The following is a 27473-nucleotide window of genomic DNA, read 5'->3' as shown; positions in this document are numbered from 1 at the left end:
CTCTGCTTCTCGACCTCCCAGGAGTGCCCCAGGCCCGGCTCCCTGTAGCTCCGCTCCTCTGCTTCTCCACCTCACAGGAGTGCCCCGGGCCCGGCTCGCTGTAGCTCCGCTCCTCTGCTTCTCGACCTCCCAGGAGTGCCCCGGCCCCGGCTCCCTGTAGCTCCGCTCCTCTACTTCTCAACCTCACAGGAGTGCCCCGGCTCGCTGTAGCTCCGCTCCTCTACTTCTCGACCTCCCAGGAGTTCCCCCGGGCCTGGCTCGCTGTAGCTCCGCTCCTCTGCTTCTCGACCTCACAGGAGTACCCCTGGCCCGGCTCCCTGTAGCTCCGCTCCTCTGCTTCTCGACCTCCCAGGAGTGCCCCGGGCTCGGCTCGCTGTAGCTCCGCTCCTCTTCTTCTCAACCTCACAGGAGTGCCCCTGGCCTGGCTCCCTGTAGCTCCGCTCCTCTGCTGTCTTCCCCCACAGATTTAAAAGAAAAGATCGAAATTCATCACATACACAAGACTCATTCATTTTGAAGAACGTTATTATTTTGATGTTCGATTTTTGTATTGTTTCGTGCATGATAAACTGGGTGACTCCGGGCCACTACTAAACCAAATTTAGATCACCACGAACTGCTATGTTACAGATGGTGCTGTTTGCACTCTGTTGGGTGCCATAGAGCTGTATACCACTCTGGTAGCAACAAGGGCAGGGTTCGACTCCTTTTCCTCCTCCTCTAATTCTCCTTCGACACCACCAGCCATGGCAAGAATCCATCGGACTGGTTATTGGTGGTGTAGTCCGTTCTGATCCAAATGATGGAATTCGAGCCCTATCGAAATTCTATTGCTCTTACTCAGCCATGACAGAGGATGCCAAAACTACTCTATTTTTGTAATATGGCCATGACCAGTCTCTACTACAGCTAGATCGTACAGAATGTGGAATGGTCCCTAAATTCTTATGTGCACACTACCTATAACTCCTTAAGCAGTAACTATGAACAGGGTCAATATCTTTAATATCTCAATGGGACAAACCCTCTAGGATGTGCCTCATGTAGGCCAAGGAGCTGACCTAGTGCCCAAAAATCACAACAAGCAGGAAGTTTTAGAGTGTGGAGCAGACAGCGAGGGAATTCTGTCATATAGTTGCATGTTTGTAAGTAATTCTGACTCTGAAAACAATGGAGACTACTGGATAGTGTTTTATGTTTTTATAATGTTTTTGAGTATACATAAGGCAACCTCTGTAGGAAATATTGTGGACATCAATTTAGGCAGGTTGTCAACTTGTAGTCTCTATCTGGTTTCAAATAGGGAGAGCATGCAAGAGGTGCAATGCTTCGGAGAGAAAGCAGCACACTAACACAATATGTAAGTGTAATAAAAATTCTCATGTTTATTAGGAAACAATACGTAGATGATATATCATTAAAAGGGGTATTGGCCATGTCTCCCTCTCCAATCACATAAAACAGGCCATGGCCTTCGGTCTATCCAATCAATGTTGGCCATGTCCTCTCCCTCTCCAATCACATAAGAGGAGCCATGGCCTTTGGTCAATCCAATCAATGTTGGGCATGTCTCCTCCCTCTCCAATCACACAAAGAGGGGACATGGCCTTCGGACATCTAATCAATGTTGGCCATGTCTCCTCCCTCTCCAATCACATAAGAGGGGACATGGCCTTCGGTCAATCCAATCAATGTTGGCCATGTCTCCTCCCTCTCCAATCACATAAGAGGGGGCTGTGGCCTTTGGTCCATCCAATCATAATGAGAACACGTATACATTGTCACATGATTTATTGTAACTGTAGTCATCATATTCTTAGCCACTTGGAAACATGGCATACCAATGATACCGTATAATCCCAGTGTCCCCCTGTATGATTTTATAACTTCTGTTCATTTCGTTAAGGTGCCTGCAGTACACGAACACTCTGTTGACCCCGTAGTCTCATATTCTGATAAAAACTGTCCTTTTCCTGAATAATCCAATGAGGATGGATAAGGAGAGAGAAGGAGTTGCCAAAAGTATATTAAATTTCACCCTGGAAATCATCTACCTGCTGACTGGAGAGGTGAGGGATTCTGGGAATTATATCACAAGACACTTGAATTTTTTTTTTCAATTAAACAATGAGGGAGAGTATAAAAATAATGTTTCATGGGTAAAATGTAATGTCGTGTATAACCGCTTTGGGGTTCGGTGAAATACGACAAATCGAGAACTGTGCAATAGAAAACATGAAAATCCGCAGCCAATAGGCTCAAAAAGGTTTCATGGTGACCGATGCACTAAGAGTAAAGTTGTTTGACCAATGATAACGAAGTAGGTTCCGTGTAATGAGGAAAAGCGAAGCGGAGGAGGGTATGATATAGCAACGCCTATAGGGTTCTGATTCAGTCAGCAATTGTTTCAGAGGAATAAGAGGGAGTCAACATGTACAGATGGAGAAGTGGATGATGACCAAGCCGACCGTAGTTTCAGAAACTTCGATCCATCAGCAACAAGTAGGGATGTAAGATTCTTGTCAAACTTTTATCAAGAAAGTCTCATTTTTACCTCCTGGAAGTCGCTAAAAATAAGGAGATGAGTTTTGGTGAATCGTGGGGAGGCTCAGGTGGGACAAAATATCATCTCTGGAGAGAAACAAGTGGTAGGGTTTAGTAAGACCTTTGCTCATCCAAATAAAAGGCAGCAGGAGACTCTAACCCTGAAAGAAATAGTTGGTTCTCACACAAGGTCTTAGTGAGTTGAGAATGTTGGAAGTATTGTGCACATCATACACATTTTCTGGTGGACCGTTACTAGTTTGATACAACACATGTCAGGGTCGTCGTGGACTTCTTTGGCCTCCTAGGGCTAAAATCAAGCAGAGCAGGGATAATGGGCATAACTATTTGGGTCATCAGGAAAATCCCTTGTAGCATGTGAACACTTGGGAGGAACTAGACAGGGCGCGTAGCCAAGACAGGTATTCAAGGAAGATGCCCGAGTTAGTGGAGACTATAAAGGAAAATCAGACAAAGGCCTTTTGTGCATTAAAAAATGACAACTTCGCCTCTAGTCCTCGGGATTCACAGTTACATAGAATGTAAAAAAAAAAAAGACCTAGCTATTCGAGCCAGAGGAAGGCAAAAAAAAAAACCTCCTGGCCAACTGTAGACAATATTGTTTTTTTGCCCCAAAAAGCAGTCCAATATTTTCCCCCGTGTCAATTGAACGTCATTAATCATTATGTATCAAACCTTTCAGGACCGGGTGTTTTGAGCCTTGATGCCAGAGCAAATAATAAAAAATTTTTTTTTTGCGTTCTGCTTTAGGGTAATAATATTTTACTCAGTAAATCCTCTAATTCTCCCAGGGCCGGGGTAGAACAGACAGAAATTGGTGGTAATTATTTTGTGTTTGGGGTAACAAACATTCTGCGTGAAATGAACATATTACTGAATGAGTACCTGATGTCCATACAAAATGCCTTTGTGTCCTGTCGGAGAGGTGTGACGACAACAAGTCACGGGAATGTCCTTTTCTCGTAATCCCAAATGTTTCGCCAGGTATCAAAAATTGCATCAAAGACGGTGAAAACCCATTCAAATGTAACTTTTAATCAATAAATAAATATAGTAGACCAAAAAAATTCATAACGACAGTCCGAAGTAATTGTAGCTAGATGTGGAGCATCTCTCTGAGCTCCCGTTACCAAAGGGCCACGACGTGCGTATGGCACTTCGGAGAGGTGTGTCCCTTTTTTTTTTTTTTTTATTACGCTTTTCCCTTTTTTTTTATTTTTATTTCTTTTAGTTTCATTTCTTTTTTACAATTTACTATATATTTAAAAGCATTTATTTTTTAATTAGGAGGTAAATGTGCCCATTCGGTGACTATTATCAGTTATCTGTATACAGAGACATGCAGAGAAGACTCGTATCACATCCTCTTCACATTCCCCCAACGCCGGTACCCTAGCAATTGCCCGGATGTAGAAGCTGCCCTCTCGCATTCCGGAACACAGCGCTCTTGCCTGCACAATGACGTTCAGATCCTGCCGATGGCCCTGAGTATAGGACATTGCCAAAAGACTGTTAATGGGGTGGACAGGTAGGGTTATAACTCTCCATGCCATTAGTCATGAGATTACGTCAATCCCTTTTTGGGTTTTTTAAACGCTGTCAGTGTGTTTACCGTTTAAAAGTAGGGCTTTAACTGTAAAGAACCCTTCCCTATACTGACTTTTCACCTTTCCTCCACAAATAAAGGATGTTCCTTGGAACTTTGTGCAACTCATGGGAAAAAAAATAGTGTGCTAGTTCTTTGCACTGAACTTGCATACATACAAATTGCTAAGATTACCTGAGGTATTAAGACTGCAATTGGAGAGTAATAAATTCACGAGTGCATGGGGTTTTTTTTTTGTTTTAATTGTTTTTTTTATAGCATTAAATTGTGGCCTTTTTCCAGGCTATTTCTGAGACAAGGAGTTTGTTCCATAAAACAAGAAAGAAGGGCGTGAAATATTAAATATAAATAGTTGAGGATTTTAGGCTGTGAGGGAGAATGTGGACTGCAGAGCGATGACGAGAGTTTCTACATTTTAAGTAGGTATAATCCGTGATATTTCTTTGCCTAATTCATCGTTTAATTAGGAGGTGTGGGTGTGCCAGTTTGTAATATTATTATTTTAACCTTTATTTTTAAAGATCATTGTGTCTCTAAATAAACAGGATTACGCAATAGTGACAAAGAAATCTGGAGAGTGTGTGACCCCCAGCAGCCGTCCCCATGTGTCTGGAGGATGGAGCAGAACCCAGAGCCCCATCACGGAGCCTCCACCTCCCTCACTGGTACAAGAGAGGAATAACGAGAAGATCCTGGACCTCACCCACAAGATCATCGAGCTGCTGACGGGGGAGGTGAGCGCTGCCGGGAATGCTGGGACATTATATAATAACACAAGGTATAATGTGTCGGGATGATGACTGTATCATTGTGTGTCAGGTCCCTATAAGATGTCAGGATGTCGCCGTCTATTTCTCCATGGAGGAGTGGGAATATATAGAAGACCACAAGGTTCTGTACAAGGACATCATGATGGAGGACCACCGGAACCGCACACCTCCGGGTAAGAGGAGACTTGTTAGTCCATTCTGCCTTCACCATGCTCGATTAAATCCTTGCAAGTTTGTGACCAGCTCAGGGAAAAATAAACAATTACACAGACAGGTTTCAATCAGACCTTGTGTAAGTACCAATATACGAGTGCCGATATTGAAGCCTTCATAACGCCATGTCTAGTGCCTCCACACGTATGTCATGTATTATGAGTGCTCAGCATGTCTATCCAGTGGCGTAGCTATAGGGGTCGCAGCGGTCGCACTTCCGACCGGGCCCGTAAGCCTGGGGGGCCCACGGGCCCCCGTTGCCATACTGTATGCTTCCAAAAAAAATCTTCTGTGCCGTAAAGACGGCACTTCCCAGTTACGGTCACATGGTACACTTAGTGTACCATGTGACCGTGTTGTCACGTGACACGTCTTCCGGACAGTGGAGTGGAAGAGTCGGTGCCGAGGACTCCAGGTGAGCTGCAGTTTGTGTTGTGTTGTGATGCCTTGTAATGTATTGTGCTGTTTGCGGTGGAGAGGAGGGGGGGGCGTTAAATCACAGCCCCCCCCCCTCCTCTCTCCACCGCAAACTTCACAATACAGTATAGTACACATGACTATGAGAGCGGGGCTGCGGCTGTGTAATACAGCCATTGCCCCGCTCCTGAGTCCTGACATGTGCGCGCCGTCAGCATGATGTGATGCGGCCGGCGCTGCACTAATGATCTGCGGCACTGAAGACAGAACATGGCACCCCCATGTTCTGTCTTAAGTGCCTGAACCGCCGCTCATTAGTGCAGCGCCGGCAGCATCTCCTCATGGGCGCGCGCACTTACTGTCAGGAGCGGGGCAATGGCTGTATTACACAGTCGCAGCCCCGCTATATAACGGCGGAGATCAGAGAAACCGCTCATCTCCGCCGCTATTCTCCTGAATGCTGCAATCAAAGCTGACTGCAGCATTCAGGGGAAAATGAGAAGGGGGGGGGGGGGTGTGCCCCTGGATCGTGTCACAGGGAATTCCTGTGACGCGATCGAGGGCCATACTATGCATATATGGGCAGACAGCCCTGGGGTCTATTGAAGGACCCCAGGGCTGTCTTACCATATTTCCTGTTAAGGCATACTTAGGTATGTCCTAACAACTGCCTGTGTGCTATCTGTCCACAGGCTAATGTACTGGCACATATCTGATATATGTCAGTACATTAAAGTTTAAAAATAAAGTAAAAACAAAGTAATGTTAAATAAAAAAAACACACATTCACCTTTTTTACAATAAACATTAAAATAAGTCTCAATACATAATATATACACATATTGGGTATTGGCGCGGCCGTAATAACCTGCACAACGTTTTTTTTTGCATTATTTGTGATGTGTACGATGTAAAAAAATAAAATAAACTGCTTTCTATCACTTATTGTGAAGCACGAGGTGTGATGATGAATTTAACCTCCATGTGCCTCACATTAATAGTAATTAACCCCATCATGTACCTTACACATTAACCCATTATGACTGAGAAACATGACGGGATTAATTACTATTAATGTGAGACATTGAAAATTCATCATCACACCTCGTGCCTCACATCAGAAAACGAAATAACTTTTTTTTTTTATTACTGTAAACGAAGTATCGGTATCAAAGTCCAAATTTTGGTATCGTGACATCCCTACACTGTGGGTCGCGTCCCCCTGGGGGTTTGTGTGAAGACCTCCGGGGGGTCGCGAGTCACTCACCGAGGTCCCGGTTCCATTCAATCCTGGAGCAAGGAGCTGACATCTCCTTTATCCAGCATTCACTGTGCCCTGAGCGGCTCGACGCAGGCAGGCGGGATGTAGCGACATCATCGCGCCTGTCTGCGCTGAGTCACTCATAGCACACACCGGAGGAGGTGAAGGATCCTCCACCCGACGTGGGAACGGGGATAGGTATTTAATTATTTTATTTATTTTTTTTATTATGCACATATGGGGGCATTATATTGTATGGGGTCTGATATTGCGGGGGCATTATACTGCATGGGGGGCTGATAAGGCATGAGGGCTGATAAGATGGGGGGGCATTATATTGCATGGGGGCTGATATGGGGGAATTATACTGCATGGGGGGCAGATATAGCATGGGGGCTGATAAGATGGGGGCATTATACTGAATGGGGGATGATATGGGGGAATTATACTGTATGGGGGAATTATACTGTATGGGGGAATTATACTGTATGGGGGGCATTATACTGCATGGGGGGCATTATACTGCATGGGGGGCATTATACTGCATGGGGGCTGATAAGATGGGGGCATTATACTGAATGGGGGATGATATGGGGGAATTATACTGTATGGGGGCTGATATGGGGAGCATTATACCGTATGGGGCTGTTATGGCGGGGCATTATACTGTGTGGGGGCAGCTATGGGAGCATTATACTGTGTGGGGGCAGCTATGGGAGCATTATACTGTGTGGGGGCATTATACTATGGGGGCTGTTGGGCAAAGCGTCTGGGCATAGGCATGCACAGGGGTCTGATGATAATGATGATGGGGGTGTTGGGGAGTGGTAGGGGGGCCCAAGCTGAATTCTTGCACCCGGGCCCATGAGCCTTTAGCTACGCCCTAAAGGTAGGTGGACAATCGATCCACAACATTGCTACTGGTTACAGAAAATGAAGCCGATAGCCATGAAATCTTCACTTCAAAGACACGTAAATTGTGTCCATACATCCAAATTGTGATCTGATACTGCTGAGTTCTGAGTCGTTCTTCCTACACAATAGGAAATTAAAAGAAGGAGAAGGTGTCCTATTTCCAAAAATGCTCGGTGGTGGGGGGGGGGGGGAGACAAACAAGTAAAACTCTTTCTACATTTTTAGTGTCAAATGTAAATGTCACTTTGGCAAAACAGCATTTTGGAATAGAGACCCCCCCCCCCCACACACACACACACACACACCCAAAATAGATGTTCTATTAACATTAATAGCTCTTAAACAACCCTTACACTTTCATGGCATGTGGTTTTTTGTAAATCCGTATGGATAAACGTGCAAGAAAGGAAATACTTTTCTGAGTCATTAACCTTCAGTTCCAGACTCTTTTGTTTTGAAATGTGGCCTGGTGATTGGGGCTGAAATATTGTAGTCCTTAAGGGCTTAAACAAAGAGCCAAAGAGCACCCTTGGACTACCCAGAACATAAACGTTTTCACAACGGATGTCAGTCCTAATAGTGGGGGAACTCATTTATGGAGCCTGTTTTTTTCAGGGGTAAGGGATCATTCTTTAAGGAGAACCTGTCACCTGACCAAACTGCTATTGGCAACTCGGTTAGATTGCAGGCACCTCATAGATTCTACTGCTTCTTATTTTTTTCTTCTAGCCCCCACCGTACCTGAGATATTGGGGCCATTAGTTCTGGTGTCCGATATGCAAATGAGGCCTTTAGTTGTCAAGTGGGCGGGTAATACCTGTCACTTGATAAAGGGTAACCACCCACTTGACTGTCAAAGGCCTCACTTGTATATCGGACACTAGAACTAACGGCCCGATATCTCAGGAACGGTGGGGGCTAGAAGAAAAAAATAAAAAGCCCCAGAATCTGTGAGGCGCCTGCAATCTAACTGAGATGTCAACTGCAGTTTTTTGGGCAGGTGACAGGTCGTCTTTAAGGGTATGTTCACACAGCAGCGTCCGTAACGGCTGAAATTACGGTGCTGTTTTCAGGAGAAAACAGCAACGTAATTTCAGCCGTAATGGCATGTTGAGGCGCTTCTTGCTGCGTCCATTACAGATGTTAAATGGAGCTGGTTTTCCATGGAGTCCATGGAAAACGGCTCCATTTACGTCTGAAGAAGTGACAGGCACTTCTTTGACGCGGGCGTCTTTTTTACGCCCCGCCTTTTGACAGTGGGGCGTAAAAATAATGACCGTCTGCACAGAAGATCGTAAGACCCATTCTAATGAATGGGCAGATGTTTGCCAACGCTATCGATCCGCATTTTCGGACGTAAATCGAGGCGTAAAACGCCCGATTTACGTCCGTAAATAAGCCGTGTGAACATACCCTAAAGATGACCTCATCCAACTACAAGGAACTTGCTGCAATTCTAGAAGGCTGGAAGTTGGTTGAACTTGATGGACATTTGTCTTTTTTCAATTGTACTAACTATGTAACTATGAAAACCATTGAGGGCTTCAAACATGATAATTCTGTTAGACAATATGACAGTGCTGACACACATCAGAAAGAGAGGAGTGAGATTTAATACTCTCAAGGGTTTTTTCTCAAAAATGGGGATCGCAGATTTTGTTGGATTGATGTTTGGGCACCATGTCGCATTTGCAGAGTTCCTTGAGGTACCAGAGTACAGTGGAAACCCCCGAGAAGCGACCCCCTTTTGAAAACTACACCTCTCAAAACATTTATCATTTGCCTGGATAAATGGAAGGGCTCAGGAATGAAGGAGCACAATGCGCATTTGAGGCCTATTTTGGGGATTTTCACAGTAATGGCCCAAAATTGCAGAGGCTCTCAAATAGTATAAAAAAAACCCCCAAGAAGTGACCCCCCCTACTTTGAAAACAACACCCCTCAAGGCATTTTTTAAGGGGTGTAGTGAGCATTTTCATACAACAGGTGTTTTTTCATTAGAAATTAATGCGCAGCAGGTAGTGCAAAGTGAAAATTGTAATTTTCCACTGATATGCCATTTTAGTGCACAATATGTTGTGCCCAGTTTGTGCCGCTGAAGACAAATACCACATAAACTGTTAAGCGGGTTCTCCCGGATATGGGAATGACATATATGTGGAAGTAAACTGATGTTTGGGCGCGCTGTAGGGCTCTGAAGGGAGGTAGCGCCATTTGGCTTTTGGAACGTGGATTTTGCTTGGTAGTTGTTCTGTTTGGGGATTTACTGTTGTTTCAATTTATAATGTGGGGGCATCTTTAATCTGTGAGGAGTACATCAGGGTATATGTAATCTGTGAGGAGTACATCAGGATATATGTAATATGTGAGGAGTACATCAGGGTATATGTAATATGTGTGGAGTACATCAGGGTATATGTAATATGTGAGGAGTACATCAGGGTATATGTAATATGTGAGGAGTACATCAGGGTATATGTAATATGTGAGAAGTACATCAGGATATATGTAATATGTGAGGAGTACATCAGGATATATGTAATATGTGAGGAGTACATCAGGGTATATGTAATATGTGAGGAGTACATCAGGATATATGTAATATGTGAGGAGTACATCAGGGTATATGTAATCTGTGAGGAGTACATCAGGGTATATGTAATATGTGAGGAGTACATCAGGGTATATGTAATATGTGAGGAGTACATCAGGGTATATGTAATATGTGAGGAGTACATCAGGGTATATGTAATATGTGAGGAGTACATCAGGGTATATGTAATATGTGAGGAGTACATCAGGGTATATGTAATATGTGAGAAGTACATCAGGATATATGTAATATGTGAGGAGTACATCAGGGTATATGTAATATGTGAGGAGTACATCAGGGTATATGTAATATGTGAGGAGTACATCAGGGTATATGTAATCTGTGAGGAGTACATCCGGGTATATGTAATATGTGAGGAGTACATCAGGGTATATGTAAAATGTGAGGAGTACATCAGGGTATATGTAATATGTGAGGAGTACATCAGGGTATATGTAATCTGTGAGGAGTACATCAGGATATATGTAATATGTGAGGAGTACATCAGGGTATATGGAATATGTGAGGAGTACATCAGGGTATATGTAATCTGTGAGGAGTACATCAGGATATATGTAATATGTGAGGAGTACATCAGGGTATATGGAATATGTGAGGAGTACATCAGGGTATATGTAATATGTGAGGAGTACATCAGGGTATATGTAATCTGTGCGGAGTACATCAGGGTATATGTAATATGTGAGGAGTACATCAGGGTATATGTAAGCTGTGAGGAGTACATCAGGGTATATGTAATATGTGAGGAGTACATCAGAGTATATGTAATATGTGAGGAGTACATCAGGGTATATGTAAGCTGTGAGGAGTACATCAGGGTATATGTAAGCTGTGAGGAGTACATCAGGATATATGTAATATGTGAGGAGTACATCAGGGTATATGTAATATGTGAGGAGTACATCAGGGTATATGTAAGCTGTGCGCAGTACATCAGGGTATATGTAAGCTGTGCGGAGTACATCAGGGTATATGTAAGCTGTGAGGAGTACATCGGTATATGTAATCTGTGCGGAGTACATCAGGGTATATGTAATATGTGAGGAGTACATCAGGATATATGTAATAAGTGAGGAGTACATCAGTGTATATGTAATATGTTAGGAGTACATCAGGATATATGTAATATGTGAGGAGTACATCAGGATATATGTAATATGTGAGGAGTACATCAGGGTATATGTAATATGTGCGGAGTACATCAAGGTATATGTAATATGTGAGGAGTACATCAGGGTATATGTAATATGTGAGGAGTACATCAGGGTATATGTAATATGTGAGGAGTACATCAGGGTATATGTAATATGTGAGGAGTACATCAGGGTATATGTAATATGTGAGGAGTACATCAGGATATATGTAACATGTGAGGAGTACATCAGGGTATATGTAATCTGTGCGGAGTACATCAAGGTATATGTAAGCTGGGCGGAGTACATCAGGGTATATGTAATATGTGAGGAGTAGATCAGGATATATGTAAGCTGTGAGGAGTACATCAGGGTATATGTAAGCTGTGCGGAGTACATCAGGGTATATGTAATCTGTGCGGAGTACATCAGGGTATATGTAATATGTGAGGAGTACGTCAGGGTATATGTAAGCTGTGAGGAGTACGTCAGGGTATATGTAAGCTGTGAGGAGTACATCAGGATATATGTAATATGTGAGAAGTACATCAGGGTATATGTAATATGTGAGGAGTACATCAGGGTATATGTAATATGTGAGGAGTACATTAAGGTATATGTAAGCTGGGCAGAGTACATCAGGGTATATGTAATATGTGAGGAGTACATCAGGGTATATGTAATATGTGAGAATTACATCAGGATATATGTAAGCTGGGCCGAGTACATCAGGGTATATGTAATATGTGAGGAGTACATCAGGGTATATGTAATATGTGAGGAGTACATCAGGATATATGTAATATGTGAGGAGTACATCAGGATATATGTAATATGTGAGGAGTACATCAGGGTATATGTAATATGTGAGGAGTACATCAGGGTATATGTAATATGTGAGGAGTACATCAGGGTATATGTAATATGTGAGGAGTACATCAGGGTATATGTAATATGTGAGGAGTACATCAGGGTATATGTAATATGTGAGGAGTACATCAGGATATATGTAATATGTGAGGAGTACATCAGGGTATATGTAAGCTTTGAGGAGTACATCAGGGTATATGTAATATGTGAGGAGTACATCAGGATATATGTAATATGTGAGGAGTACATCAGGATATATGTAATATGTGAGGAGTACATCAGGGTATATGTAATATGTGAGGAGTACATCAGGGTATATGTAATATGTGAGGAGTACATCAGGGTATATGTAATATGTGCGGGTACATCAGGGTGTATGTAATATGTGAGGAGTACATCAGGATATATGTAATATGTGAGGAGTACATCAGGGTATATGTAATATGTGAGGAGTACATCAGGGTATATGTAATATGTGAGGTGTACATCAGGATATATGTAATATGTGAGGAGTACATCAGGGTATATGTAATATGTGAGGAGTACATCAGGGTATATGTAATATGTGAGGAGTACATCAGGGTATATGTAATATGTGAGGAGTACATCAGGGTATATGTAATATGTGAGGAGTACATCAGGGTATATGTAATATGTGAGAAGTACATCAGGGTATATGTAATATGTGAGGAGTACATCAGGGTATATGTAATATGTGAGGAGTACATCAGGGTATATGTAATATGTGAGGAGTACATCAGGGTATATGTAATATGTGAGGAGTACATCAGGGTATATGTAATATGTGAGGAGTACATCAGGGTATATGTAATATGTGAGGAGTACATCAGGATATATGTAATATGTGAGGAGTACATCAGGGTATATGTAAGCTTTGAGGAGTACATCAGGGTATATGTAATATGTGAGGAGTACATCAGGGTATATGTAATATGTGAGGAGTACATCAGGGTATATGTAATATGTGAGGAGTACATCAGGGTATATGTAATATGTGAGGAGCACATCCGGATATATATAAGCTGTGTGGAGTACATCAGGGTATATGTAATATGTGAGGAGTACATCAGGGTATATGTAATCTGTGAGGAGTACATCAGGGTATATGTAATATGTGAGGAGTACATCAGGGTATATGTAATATGTGAGGAGTACATCAGGGTATATGTAAGCTGGGCGGAGTACATCAGGGTATATGTCATATGTGAGGAGTACATCAGGGTATATGTAATATGTGAGGAGTACATCAGGGTATATGTAATATGTGAGGAGTACATCAGGGTATATGTAATATGTGAGAACATCCGGGTATATGTAATATGTGAGGAGTACATCAGGATATATGTAATATGTGAGGAGTACATCAGGGTATATGTAATATGTGAGGAGTACATCAGGGTATATGTAATATGTGAGGAGTACATCAGGGTATATGTAATATGTGCGGGTACATCAGGGTGTATGTAATATGTGAGGAGTACATCAGGATATATGTAATATGTGAGGAGTACATCAGGGTATATGTAATATGTGAGGAGTACATCAGGGTATATGTAATATGTGAGGTGTACATCAGGATATATGTAATATGTGAGGAGTACATCAGGGTATATGTAATATGTGAGGAGTACATCAGGGTATATGTAAGCTGTGAGGAGTACATCAGGGTATATGTAATATGTGAGGAGTACATCAGGGTATATGTAATATGTGAGGAGTACATCAGGGTATATGTAATATGTGAGGTGTACATCAGGATATATGTAATATGTGAGGAGTACATCAGGGTATATGTAATATGTGAGGAGTACATCAGGGTATATGTAATATGTGTGGAGTACATCAGGGTATATGTGAGGAGTACATCAGGGTATATGTAATCTGTGAGGAGTACATCAGGATATATGTAATATGTGAGGAGTACATCAGGGTATATGTAATATGTGAGGGGTACATCAGGATATATGTAATATGTGAGGAGTACATCAGGGTATATGTAATATGTGAGGAGTACATCAGGGTATATGTAAGCTGTGCGGAGTACATCAGGGTATATGTAATCTGTGCGGAGTACATCAGGGTATATGTAATCTGTGCGGAGTACGTCAAGGTATATGTAATATGTGAGGAGTACGTCAGGGTATATGTAAGCTGTGAGGAGTACATCAGGATATATGTAATATGTGAGAAGTACATCAGGGTATATGTAATATGTGAGGAGTACATCAGGGTATATGTAATATGTGAGGAGTACATTAAGGTATATGTAAGCTGGGCAGAGTACATCCGGGTATATGTAATATGTGAGGAGTACATCAGGATATATGTAATATGTGAGGAGTACATCAGGGTATATGTAATATGTGAGGAGTACATCAGGATATATGTAATATGTGAAGAGTAAATCAGGGTATATGTAATATGTGAGGAGTACATCAGGATATTTGTAAACTGTGAGGAGTACATCAGGGTATATGTAAGCTGTGAGGAGTACATCAGGGTATATGTAATCTGTGCGGAGTACATCAAGGTATATGTAAGCTGGGCCGAGTACATCAGGGTATATGTAATATGTGAGGAGTACATCAGGGTATATGTAATATGTGAGGAGTACATCAGGATATATGTAATATGTGAGGAGTTCATCAGGATATATGTAATATGTGAGGAGTACATCAGGATATATGTAATATGTGAGGAGTACATCAGGATATATGTAATGTGTGAGGAGTACATCAGGGTATATGTAATATGTGAGGAGTACATCAGGATATATGTAATCTGTGAGAATTACATCAGGATATATGTAAGCTGGGCCGAGTACATCAGGGTATATGTAATATGTGAGGAGTACATCAGGGTATATGTAATATGTGAGGAGTACATCAGGGTATATGTAATATGTGAGGAGTACATTAAGGTATATGTAAGCTGGGCAGAGTACATCAGGGTATATGTAATATGTGAGGAGTACATCAGGATATATGTAATATGTGAGGAGTACATCAGGATATATGTAATATGTGAGGAGTACATCAGGATATATGTAATATGTGAGGAGTACATCAGGATATATGTAATATGTGAGGAGTACATCAGGATATATGTAATGTGTGAGGAGTACATCAGGGTATATGTAATATGTGAGGAGTACATCAGGATATATGTAATCTGTGAGAATTACATCAGGATATATGTAAACTGTGCGGGGTACATCAGGGTATATGTAATATGTGAGGAGTACATCAGGAGATATGTAATATGTGAGGAGCACATCAGGATATATGTAATATGTGAGGATTACATCAGGCTGTATGTAATATGTGCGGAGTACATCAGGGTATATGTAATATGTGAGGAGTACATCAGGGTATATGTAATATGTGAGGAGTACATCAGGGTGTATGTAATATGTGAGGAGTACATCAGGATATATGTAATATGTGAGGAGTACATCAGGATATATGTAATATGTGAGGAGTACATCAGGGTATATGTAATATGTGAGGAGTACATCAGGATATATGTAATATGTGAGGAGTACATCAGGATATATGTAATATGTGAGGAGTAGATCAGGATATATGTAAGCTGTGAGGAGTACATCAGGGTATATGTAAGCTGTGCGGAGTACATCAGGGTATATGTAATCTGTGCGGAGTACATCAGGGTATATGTAATCTGTGCGGAGTACGTCAGGGTATATGTAAGCTGTGAGGAGTACGTCAGGGTATATGTAAGCTGTGAGGAGTACATCAGGATATATGTAATATGTGAGAAGTACATCAGGGTATATGTAATATGTGAGGAGTACATCAGGGTATATGTAATATGTGAGGAGTACATTAAGGTATATGTAAGCTGGGCAGAGTACATCAGGGTATATGTAATATGTGAGGAGTACATCAGGATATATGTAATATGTGAGGAGTACAGCAGGGTATATGTAATATGTGAGGAGTACATCAGCATATTTGTAAACTGTGAGGAGTACATCAGGGTATATGTAAGCTGTGAGGAGTACATCAGGGTATATGTAATATGTGAGGAGTACATCAAGGTATATGTAAGCTGGGCCGAGTACATCATGGTATATGTAATCTGTGCGGAGTACATCAGGGTATATGTAATCTGTGCGGAGTACATCAAGGTATATGTAAGCTGGGCCGAGTACATCAGGGTATATGTAATATGTGAGGAGTACATCAGGGTATATGTAATATGTGAGGAGTACATCAGGATATATGTAATATGTGAGGAGTACATCAGGATATATGTAATATGTGAGGAGTACATCAGGATATATGTAATATGTGAGGAGTACATCAGGATATATGTAATGTGTGAGGAGTACATCAGGGTATATGTAATATGTGAGGAGTACATCAGGATATATGTAATCTGTGAGAATTACATCAGGATATATGTAAGCTGTGCGGGGTACATCAGGGTATATGTAATATGTGAGGAGTACATCAGGAGATATGTAATATGTGAGGAGCACATCAGGATATATGTAATATGTGCGGAGTACATCAGGGTGTATGTAATATGTGCGGAGTACATCAGGGTATATGTAATATGTGAGGAGTACATCAGGATATATGTAATATGTGAGGAGTACATCAGGATATATGTAATATGTGAGGAGTACATCAGGGTATATGTAATATGTGAGGAGTACATCAGGGTATATGTAATATGTGAGAAGTACATCAGGATATATGTAATATGTGAGGAGTACATCAGGGTATATGTAATATGTGAGGAGTACATCAGGGTATATGTAATATGTGAGGAGTACATCAGGGTATATGTAATATGTGAGGAGTACATCAGGGTATATGTAATCTGTGAGGAGTACATCAGGGTATATGTAATATGTGAGGAGTACATCAGGGTATATGTAATATGTGAGGAGTACATCAGGGTATATGTAATCTGTGAGGAGTACATCAGGATATATGTAATATGTGAGGAGTACATCAGGGTATATGGAATATGTGAGGAGTACATCAGGGTATATGTAATATGTGAGGAGTACATCAGGGTATATGTAAGCTGTGAGGAGTACATCAGGGTATATGTAAGCTGTGAGGAGTACATCAGGGTATATGTAAGCTGTGAGGAGTACATCAGGGTATATGTAATCTGTGCGGAGTACATCAGGGTATATGTAATATGTGAGGAGTACATCAGGGTATATGTAAGCTGTGAGGAGTACATCAGGGTATATGTAATATGTGAGGAGTACATCAGAGTATATGTAATATGTGAGGAGTACATCAGGGTATATGTAAGCTGTGAGGAGTACATCAGGGTATATGTAAGCTGTGAGGAGTACATCAGGATATATGTAATATGTGAGGAGTACATCAGGGTATATGTAATATGTGAGGAGTACATCAGGGTATATGTAAGCTGTGCGCAGTACATCAGGGTATATGTAAGCTGTGCGGAGTACATCAGGGTATATGTAAGCTGTGAGGAGTACATCAGGGTATATGTAATCTGTGCGGAGTACATCAGGGTATATGTAATATGTGAGGAGTACATCAGGATATATGTAATAAGTGAGGAGTACATCAGTGTATATGTAATATGTTAGGAGTACATCAGGATATATCTTATATGTGAGGAGTACATCAGGATATATCTTATATGTGAGGAGTACATCAGGGTATATGTAATAAGTGAGGAGTACATCAGGATATATGTAATGTGTGAGGAGTACATCAGGGTATATGTAATATGTGAGGAGTACATCAGGGTATATGTAATAAGTGAGGAGTACATCAGGGTATATGTAATAAGTGAGGAGTACATCAGGATATATGTAATATGTGAGGAGTACATCAGGGTATATGTAATATGTGCGGAGTACATCAGGGTATATGTAATCTGTGCGGAGTACATCAAGGTATATGTAAGCTGGGCCGAGTACATCAGGGTATATGTAATATGTGAGGAGTACATCAGGATATATGTAATATGTGAGGAGTACATCAGGATATATGTAATATGTGAGGAGTACATCAGGATATATGTAATATGTGAGGAGTACATCAGGATATATGTAATGTGTGAGGAGTACATCAGGGTATATGTAATATGTGAGGAGTACATCAGGATATATGTAATCTGTGACAATTACATCAGGATATATGTAATATGTGAGAAGTACATCAGGATATATGTAATATGTGAGAAGTACATCAGGATATATGTAATATGTGAGAAGTACATCAGGATATATGTAATATGTGAGGAGTACATCAGGGTATATGTAATATGTGAGAAGTACATCAGGATATATGTAATATGTGAGGAGTACATCAGGGTATATGTAATATGTGAGGAGTACATCAGGGTATATGTAATATGTGAGGAGTACATCAGGGTATATGTAATATGTGAGGAGTACATCAGGGTATATGTAATATGTGAGAAGTACATCAGGATATATGTAATGTGTGAGGAGTACATCAGGGTATATGTAATATGTGAGGAGTACATCAGGATATATGTAATCTGTGACAATTACATCAGGATATATGTAAGCTGTGCGGGGTACATTAGGGTATATGTAATATGTGAGGAGTACATCAGGGTATATGTAATATGTGAGGAGTACATCAGGATATATGTAATATGTGTGGAGTACATCAGGGTATATGTAATATGTGAGGAGTACATCAGGGTATATGTAATATGTGAGAAGTACATCAGGATATATGTAATATGTGAGGAGTACATCAGGGTATATGTAATATGTGAGGAGTACATCAGGGTATATGTAATATGTGAGGAGTACATCAGGGTATATGTAATATGTGAGGAGTACATCAGGGTATATGTAATATGTGAGGAGTACATCAGGATATATGTAATATGTGAGGAGTACATCAGGGTATATGTAAGCTGTGAGGAGTACATCAGGATATATGTAATATGTGAGGAGTACATCAGGGTATATGTAATATGTGAGGAGTACATCAGGGTATATGTAATATGTGAGGAGTACATCAGGGTATATGTAATATGTGAGGAGCACATCTGGATATATATAAGCTGTGTGGAGTACATCAGGGTATATGTAATATGTGAGGAGTACATCAGGGTATATGTAATCTGTGAGGAGTACATCAGAGTATATGTAATATGTGAGGAGTACATCAGGGTATATGTAATATGTGAGGAGTACATCAGGGTATATGTAAGCTGGGCGGAGTACATCAGGGTATATGTCATATGTGAGGAGTACATCAGGGTATATGTAATATGTGAGGAGTACATCAGGGTATATGTAATCTGTGAGGAGTACATCAGGATATATGTAATATGTGAGGAGTACATCAGGGTATATGTAATATGTGAGAACATCCGGGTATATGTAATATGTGAGGAGTACATCAGGATATATGTAATATGTGAGGAGTACATCAGGGTATATGTAATATGTGAGGAGTACATCAGGGTATATGTAATATGTGAGGAGTACATCAGGGTATATGTAATATGTGAGGAGTACATCAGGGTATATGTAATCTGTGAGGAGTACATCAGGGTATATGTAATATGTGAGGAGTACATCAGGGTATATGTAATATGTGAGGAGTACATCAGGGTATATGTAATATGTGAGGAGTACATCAGGGTATATGTAATCTGTGTGGGGTACATCAGGGTATATGTAATATGTGAGGAGTACATCAGGGTATATGTAATATTAGAGGAGTACATCAGGATATATGTAATATTAGAGGAGTACATCAGGATATATGTAATATTAGAGGAGTACATCAGGATATATGTAATATGTGAGGAGTACATCAGGGTATATGTAATGTATGAGGAGTACATCAGGATATATGTAATCTGTGAGGAGTACATCAGGATATATGTAATATGTGAGGAGTACATCAGGGTATATGTAATATGTGTGGAGTACATCAGGGTATATGTGAGGAGTACATCAGGGTATATGTAATCTGTGAGGAGTACATCAGGATATATGTAATATGTGAGGAGTACATCAGGGTATATGTAATATGTGAGAACATCCGGGTATATGTAATATGTGAGGAGTACATCAGGGTATATGTAATATGTGAGAACATCCGGGTATATGTAATATGTGAGGAGTACATCAGGATATATGTAATATGTGAGGAGTACATCAGGATATATGTAATATGTGAGGAGTACATCAGGGTATATGTAATATGTGAGGAGTACATTAGGGTATATGTAATATGTGAGGAGTACATCAGGGTATATGTAATATGTGAGGAGTACATCAGGATTTATGTAATATGTGAGGAGTACATCAGGGTATATGTAATATGTGAGGAGTACATCAGGGTATATGTAATATGTGAGGAGTACATCAGGATTTATGTAATATGTGAGGAGTACATCAGGGTATATGTAATATGTGCGGAGTACATCAGGGTATATGTAATATGTGAGGAGTACATCAGGGTATATGTAATATGTGAGGTGTACATCAGGATATATGTAATATGTGAGGAGTACATCAGGGTATATGTAATATGTGAGGAGTACATCAGGGTATATGTAATATGTGTGGAGTACATCAGGGTATATGTGAGGAGTACATCAGGATATATGTAATATGTGAGGAGTACATCAGGGTATATGTAATATGTGAGGGGTACATCAGGGTATATGTAATATGTGAGGAGTACATCAGGGTATATGAAATCTGTGAGGAGTACATCAGGGTATATGTAATATGTGAGGAGTACATCAGGGTATATGTAATATGTGCGGAGTACATCAGGGTATATGTAATATGTGTGGAGTACATCAGGGTATATGTAATATGTGAGGAGTACATCAGGATATATGTAATATGTGAGGAGTACATCAGGGTATATGTAATATGTGAGGAGTACATCAGGGTATATGTAATATGTGTGGAGTACATCAGGATATATGTAATATGTGAGGTGTACATCAGGGTATATGTAATATGTGAGGAGTACATCAGGATATATGTAATATGTGAGGAGTACATCAGGATATATGTAATATGTGAGGAGTACATCAGGGTATAATAAGAGGCTATAATAATGGGGTAATTAAATAATAATCCGCTGATATGTGGCCAGTGTCGCACTGATAAATGGTGCCCGATCTTTTCTGCTTTTGGAACACACTGCAGTTTTTGTATCATCGTATTCTAAGAGCCATAACATATTTGCTTTTTTTTAATTGACGAAGCTGTCCGAGTGCTTAGTTTTTGCGGGAAAATTTGTCGTTTTTAATGGTATCATTTTGGGGGCAAAGCAATTTCTTGATCATATTTTATTCCATTTTTGGCAATGAAGGTGACTAAAAAAAAAAAAGAATAAAACACAATACCTGAATTATTTTTATTTTTTTCGGTGTTCACCGTGCCCCATAAATTACATATTTATTTTATTCTGCCGGTAGTTACGATTCTGGTGATACCAAATGTATATAGTCACCATGTTTTTAGAGCCATAACTTTTTTTTTTCTGTCAAAACAGCTGTTTAAGGGCTTGTTTATTTTGCGGGAAGGGCTGAATTTTTTATTAGTACAATTTTGGGGTACACACAACTTTTTATTCCTTGTCCTTAGGAGGGGTGGTGACCAAAAAAATAGCGATTCTGGCATTGTTTGTTATCATTTTATTTATGGTGTTTATCGTGCAGGAAAAATTACATCATAGTTTTATCGTTTGGGTCGTTACGAACGCAGCAATGCCAAATATGTATACTTTTTTAATGTTATTAGTTGTTTACTATAATAGAAAACGTTTTTATGGGACTAAATGCAATTTATTTATTTATTTTTAGATTTTTATTATTATTATTAACTTTTTTTCTTTACTTCCACTAGAGGACTTGAAGGCCTGCACCACTGATCTCTATTCTAATACATTGTACTACCTATGTAGTGCAATGTATTAGAGCTGTCAGTGTAACACTGTCAGCAAACCTATTAGGTCCTGCCCTCCAGCAAGTTCTAATAGGCTTCCGTACTTGGCAGACCAGGAGGGCATTGTTAGGCCTCCGGTTGCCGATCAGCTAAAAAAGCACCTAGATGACGCGGTCAATTTTGACTGTGGCATCTAAGGGGTTAATCCACGAGGATTGACGCTAACTCCGGTCACTGCTTTTTCAGTAGTTTGGCAGCTGTAATATTCAGCTGACACCCGCTGGTAATGGCACGGGTTCAGTCGCTCCATGTTCAGCAGGTGTCGGCTGTAGCATACACTTCACTGTAATGGACAGGATCTGAAGTAACTACGACCCTGGTAGTTTAAGCACTTAGATGCCGCAGTCAACAGCGAAAGCGGCATCCAAGCTGTTAGAAAGAGGGGGACCCCTCCATCACCCCATTGCCAGGGTGCCGATGGCTGTCATGGCAATCTGGGGAATGATTAAATGCCCCCTATGTCTGCCTTCGGGTACATGACATCTTTGTGCTTTCTATTAAGCCCTGCTCCCTCCGCCTACTCAGTTACAGGTCACAGGGAGAAATCTGTCAATAAGCAGTAAGTGGGCGAAGGGAGCGGCAGCTCATGAATTTCGTGAAACTTCTCAGGCGCCGCTGGCCACACGCTGCAAAAACGTTCTCCAAAACGACTTCACTTTAGCAAATAAGCGACAGACCGCTAAATCAGTGAGTCTGTCTCTACTTTATGCTGCACTCAATGGTACCCTTTAATAATTATTAATAATTTAGCTGGGTTAGGTAACGAGTTAGATATGATCTATATCAATGTATTTAGTTACTGTGTGTGTTCCCTACAGATGGATCCAGAAAGAGAAATCCACCCAGTCCTCTGTATTGCCAGGATTTTTCAAAAGAAAATCCCAATGTCCTACAGGATCAGGTATGTAGAGTGGAAACCTCATTAAATGTAGCAATATCGTTAACCGTGGGACATTAGACCACAGTTATTTTTTAATAATTTCTCTTTGTCCTCTGTTTAGGATGAAGATCTGCTTAATATTAAAGTTGAGGTTATAGATGAAGATGAGGAGACGTATATGAGGACTAACTGGCAGAGTAAGAAATGGAGGTGTTTTTTTGTTGTATCGAAGAGTTTTGAGGGTTACCGAGATAAACCCCTAATTTGATCATCATCTGTACAAAATGTATTCAGTTGCTGTATGTGTTTCCTACAGATGGATTCAGTGAGAGAAATCACCATTTCCCATGCGATCATCAGGTAGATATTTGGCGATGTCTTATGTTGGATTTTGTCCACGGTCTGCTGTATTGTATTGAATTGTATATATGTCAAATCAGGGTGAAGATCTGAATAATATTAAAGTGGAGGGTGAAGAAGAGGAGATAAATGTGACAGGTGATCAGCAGTATAAGGAGGAGGACATTTCAATAGATATTGGCAAAGGTGAGTAATAACCACATAAAAGATGTGTTTTCTGTAACTGAAGCTCAACATTGGAGACATTTAATAATTTCTATTAGGTAATTACATTAGGCTTAATATTCTTAAAGGGCATGCATGTGCCATCTGAAAATCATCTATTGTTTAACCCCTTCCGAAATCGTGTAGGCGAGGATGCAGCAGGCTGAAGAGCTGAGCCCGCTGCATAGAAAGAGCGTGTCGGCTGTATGTAACAGCCGACACTTCAGTGTAACGAGCGGAATCTCGCTAGTTTAACCCCTTAGATGCCACAGTCATAAGGCTCTGTGGCATTGAACTTTTTCTTTCTTAAACTAGACCAAAGTAATGCTCAGGTTGTTGTAGCTAATTGATGTATAGTTCATATCGAAAGGCTGAATATGTTGACAGACGGGTCACAAACAATGTGACATTTGTTCCAATTTTGGAGCACAGGTGTATGAAATGAAGGGGTTAGAGTTCTAGTTTTTATATTAATATGTTAGAAACAAAAGTGAACAAGGCTGTATAATAGAAATGTTATAAAGGATGTGCATTTTGTAAAAAAAAAAATGAAAATAATAAACTATTTTTCATCCTGACAGATCCCGGTAAGAACTGGGAGGAACACTTCCTTGTATTTCCAAATCATAAAGTACAAAATGCAATGCAGCAGTCTTCAGGAGAAAACTTCATTACACTTAATGTACATCCAGGACTTTACAGTACAGATCTATTATTTAATACCCCTAATAACAAGGAACTTTCTCATGCTCAATCACAGATTGTTACCCCAAGTTCAGGTCAGCGAGGGGTTAAAATGTTTCAATGCGGTGAATGTGGAAAACAGTTTACAAAAAACTCAAATCTTTTTATACACCATAGAATTCACACAGGGGAGAAGCCATACTCCTGTTCAGAATGTGGGAAAAGTTTTACTCGTAAATCGGGTCTTGATCAACACGAGAGAAGTCACACAGGGGAGAAGCCGTTCATTTGCTTAGAATGTGGAAAATGTTTTACCCGGAAATCATTTCTTTCTAGACATAAAATAATTCACACGGGGGAGAAGCCATTTTCATGTTTTAAATGTGGGAAAAGTTTTACGCAGAAGCCTTCTCTTGTTGAACATCAGAGAATACACACTGGGGAGAAGCCATATTCATGCTCTGAATGTGGGAAATGTTTTACCCATAAATCATCTCTTGTTAAACATCAGAGATTTCACTCGGGGGAAAAGCCGTACCCATGTTTACAATGTGGAAAATGTTTTATTACGAAAGTCAAACTCCGAGATCATCAGAGAAGCCACACAGGGGAGAAACCATTTTCATGTTCTGAATGTGGGAAACATTTTATTACTAAAGCCAAACTCCGAGATCATCAGAGGAGTCACACGGGGGAGAAACCATTTTCATGTTATGAATGTGGGAAATGTTTTACCCAGAAAGCCGATCTTGTTGAACATAAAAGAACTCACACAGGGGAGAAGCCGTTTTCTTGTTCTGAATGTGGAAAATGTTTTATTAGAAAAGTCAAACTTAACATTCATCAGAGAATTCACACAGGGGAGAAGCCATTTGCATGTTCAGAATGTGATAAAAGTTTTACGCAAAAATCGAATCTTGTTAAACATCATCGAATTCACACAGGCGAGAAGCCATATTCATGTTCAGAATGTAGTAAATGTTTTTCGCAAAAATCTGTTCTCGATCAGCATCAGTTAATTCACACAGGGGAAAGGCCATTTACGTGTTCAGTATGTGGAAAAAGTTTCAGGAACAAGTCAAGACTTTTAAGTCATCAGGTTATTCACTCACGGTAATCAACCACTTTTTTGTTGGAATTATGTTTTATTTGCGGACAACTGTGGATTATGTTCATGAAGCACAAGAACAGCCTTGTATTTCAATGCAGTAAAGGGAGTAGCTTTCCACTATACCTAAAACAACAGTAAATAACCTTGAATCTCTGATACGGCTATACACTGATCTTCTATCCCATGTAACGGTCTCCTGTTAATATAAAGTACCTTTCTTCTTACAGTGTGTGAACCGTATTCCAGTACACTGAAAGTGCTCGGTCACCTTACATTAAATGGTTAATATGCCAGTCTAGACACTTCCGTACAATTGTGGTAAAATTATATTATGATCACTAGATAACAAACTTACATCGATTGCTGAAAATTATAAGATGGTGGATCTCTTGGGGACTCTCTGGTGAATTAATAATCAAAATGTTTCATGCTACAATGATGGTAAAGGCTACAATAAAGTCTCCTTACTTCTTAAACACAGAATTTTAGGGTGAAGTTTGATGAATTTAAAGAATTCTCAATTATTCTCAATCCTCCTCAAGGTTTATAAAGACTGAAATATCGAGAAATGTTTAGGGTGAATTATTCCTATTATTACACATGCACTACACAATATTCTTATTCCAGTGATGATTACAAATAGGATACAGACTTTTGATAACATACTTCAACAAATGAGTATTGACTAAAAGTATTCACTCTTTAACAGACCCATTAGTAACCAACTAGTACTAACTTAAGCTGCTCATACTCTAAAGATAGTGTTCCTCCGACAACTATTTCTACTAACTCCCCCATAACACATGCACACTCTGCTAAGCACCGGCAAATTTCTGCCGTGCGCCATGCAGGGAGCATGTGTTATGTTCCTGCCATTGTTGCTGACTACGTACCCCAGTTGTAGTTGGCGGGGTGACTGCCAGTGGGAAATTTGCTGCTCAATGCAGAAAAGCAACTGACCTGTGGCTTCTTTCGCCCAGGCTGATCAGGTGTAACAGCATGGGAGCACTTATCCTTAAACGTATGAAAGGAAGAAGCTGCCCTGTTGCGGACTGGAAGAACTCCATTGGGCTGTACGTGGAGTGGGTGGAAAGCGTCTGGTGTCGGAAATAGACCTGAACAAGCATGAAGGTGTCACTAGCACTTGGCCTCAGTGCGGTGGTTTATCGTTGACCCTGCCATGAAAAACTTTGACTCAGTGGGACGTGAAAGACATGTTGTGTCCCTGGCCATAATTGCTGCTCTACATTTCGTGGTGGCGTGCACCTTGCCGCACGGTGACAAATCCAAAGAGCGGCCCACATACTCTGCCATGTGAGAGTACAAGGCAGGGATGGCTTTCTTTGAGAAAGAAAGGCGGCTAGGTATCCTACATCAATGCTGAAAACTCACCATCATAGTGGTACGGCAGCTACAGCAGCTTGGCCAGGTGGGAGTTCAGTTGGCACACAAGTGGATTACTAGATGTATATTGCTGTTTCCTGCCCAGACATTCTGTAATAGATTCAAACGTATGAATGAATAACATTCATTTAATTCTTGTATTATTTAATTTTCAGTTTATTCTTCACTGAAATAAATCTTCACAGAATGTCAGTAATTGCTAACAAGCGATTTGTCATCTTCAGTAATTGCTAACAAGCGATTGTAAATTTGACGTTTCGGCCGACTGGCCTTTTTCAAAATCGCTTAAACTAATGTGCAAAATAGAAAAGATACACACTATAAGTATGTTGCATACAAGTATATATAAAAGAAAACGGGTTTAATACAGAAAAACAAAAACTTGAAAAAAATGCATAAAGAACATAAAGCATATGTAAAGACATATGGATGAACCTATGATAACGTGGAAAAA

The 27473-nt window shown here is 40.4% G+C and overlaps 1 protein-coding gene across 2 annotated transcripts in view; it reads left to right on the top strand.

Moving 5' to 3' along the window:
* Positions 1 to 26130, top strand: part of LOC142721922 (uncharacterized) — a 28902-nt gene extending 2772 nt beyond the window's left edge. The window contains exons 1-9 of one of the 2 annotated variants that reach the window (XM_075848867.1): positions 540 to 1360; positions 1907 to 2069; positions 4717 to 4905; positions 4991 to 5114; positions 23195 to 23277; positions 23378 to 23453; positions 23573 to 23616; positions 23697 to 23802; positions 24402 to 26130. In XM_075848867.1, coding sequence (XP_075704982.1) covers positions 1986 to 2069; positions 4717 to 4905; positions 4991 to 5114; positions 23195 to 23277; positions 23378 to 23453; positions 23573 to 23616; positions 23697 to 23802; positions 24402 to 25621 — 1926 coding nt within the window. In that variant the 5' untranslated portion in view covers positions 540 to 1360; positions 1907 to 1985 and the 3' untranslated portion in view covers positions 25622 to 26130. Of the gene's footprint in view, positions 1 to 539; positions 1361 to 1906; positions 2070 to 4716; positions 4906 to 4990; positions 5115 to 23194; positions 23278 to 23377; positions 23454 to 23572; positions 23617 to 23696; positions 23803 to 24401 lie in introns of those variants that run through there. The other variant, XM_075848866.1, reaches the window with a different exon arrangement.
* Positions 26131 to 27473: the final 1343 nt, after the last annotated feature.

Source organism: Rhinoderma darwinii, unplaced genomic scaffold, assembly GCF_050947455.1.
Source record: "Rhinoderma darwinii isolate aRhiDar2 unplaced genomic scaffold, aRhiDar2.hap1 Scaffold_529, whole genome shotgun sequence".
Classification (NCBI taxonomy): Eukaryota; Metazoa; Chordata; class Amphibia; order Anura; family Rhinodermatidae; genus Rhinoderma; species Rhinoderma darwinii.
The sequence above is the reverse complement of the archived record's forward strand: the minus strand, read 5'-3'. Positions and strand labels throughout refer to the sequence as shown.